This window comes from Sander vitreus, chromosome 5 (assembly GCF_031162955.1).
Source record: "Sander vitreus isolate 19-12246 chromosome 5, sanVit1, whole genome shotgun sequence".
In the NCBI taxonomy this organism is placed as follows: Eukaryota; Metazoa; Chordata; class Actinopteri; order Perciformes; family Percidae; genus Sander; species Sander vitreus.
In genome coordinates, this window is record NC_135859.1 from 37582745 (window position 1) to 37583479 (window position 735).

At 47.6% G+C, this 735-nt stretch overlaps 1 protein-coding gene across 1 annotated transcript in view; it reads right to left on the reverse strand.

The window, feature by feature from the left end:
• Positions 1–276: 276 nt before the first annotated feature.
• The window catches only part of ccdc180 (coiled-coil domain containing 180), a 4698-nt gene continuing 4239 nt past the window's right edge, over positions 277–735 (reverse strand). The window contains exons 8-9 of the mRNA XM_078249894.1: positions 619–735; positions 277–493 (exon numbers count right to left, since the gene is read on the reverse strand). The exon at positions 619–735 is cut by the window's right edge and continues 43 nt beyond it. Coding sequence (XP_078106020.1) covers positions 341–493; positions 619–735 — 270 coding nt within the window. The 3' untranslated portion in view covers positions 277–340. The remainder of the gene's footprint in view (positions 494–618) is intronic.

Below are 735 nucleotides of genomic sequence, written 5' to 3' on the forward strand. Positions count from 1 at the left end.
TCAGAGTGTGTATCTGTTGTCTCCAGTGTGTGTGTGTGTGTGTATCAGAGTGTGTATCTGTTGTCTCCAGTGTGTGTGTGTGTGTGTGTGTGTGTGTGTGTGTCAGAGTGTGTATCTGCTATTTTCAGTGTGTGTGTGTGTGTGTATCAGAGTGTGTATCAGGGTGTGTATCTGTTGTCTCCAGTGTGTGTGTGTGTGTGTATCAGAGTGTGTATTTGTTGTCTCCAGTGTGTGTGTGTGTATCAGAGTGTGTATCTGTTGTCTCCAGTGTGTGTGTGTGTGTGTGTGTGTGTGTGTGTATCAGAGTGTGTATCTGTTGTCTCCAGTGTGTGTGTGTGTATCAGAGTGTGTATCTGTTGTCTCCAGTGTGTGTGTGTATCAGAGTGTGTATCTGTTGTCTCCAGTGTGTGTTCCAGCTCTGCAGCTCTCTCAATCGTGTCCGTCTGTCCGAGTCTGAACGAGACGCCTCGGAGCGGAACAGCTGCTCCAACCGCTGAGGCACACACACACACACACACACACACACACACACACACACACACACAGATCATATTAAAAAAGTAAATAAAGTCATAGTATATGACAGTATTTGTCAGGGTGTGTTTAATGTGTGTGTACCTTCACGGCGGCATCTCTGTGCTCGATAACAGCCAGATGTCCCAGGGTGCACCTGGTTGCTGTGATGGATGCTGTTGTTGCCGCAGTAACAGTAACACTGGATGGTGGGTCAGCAGC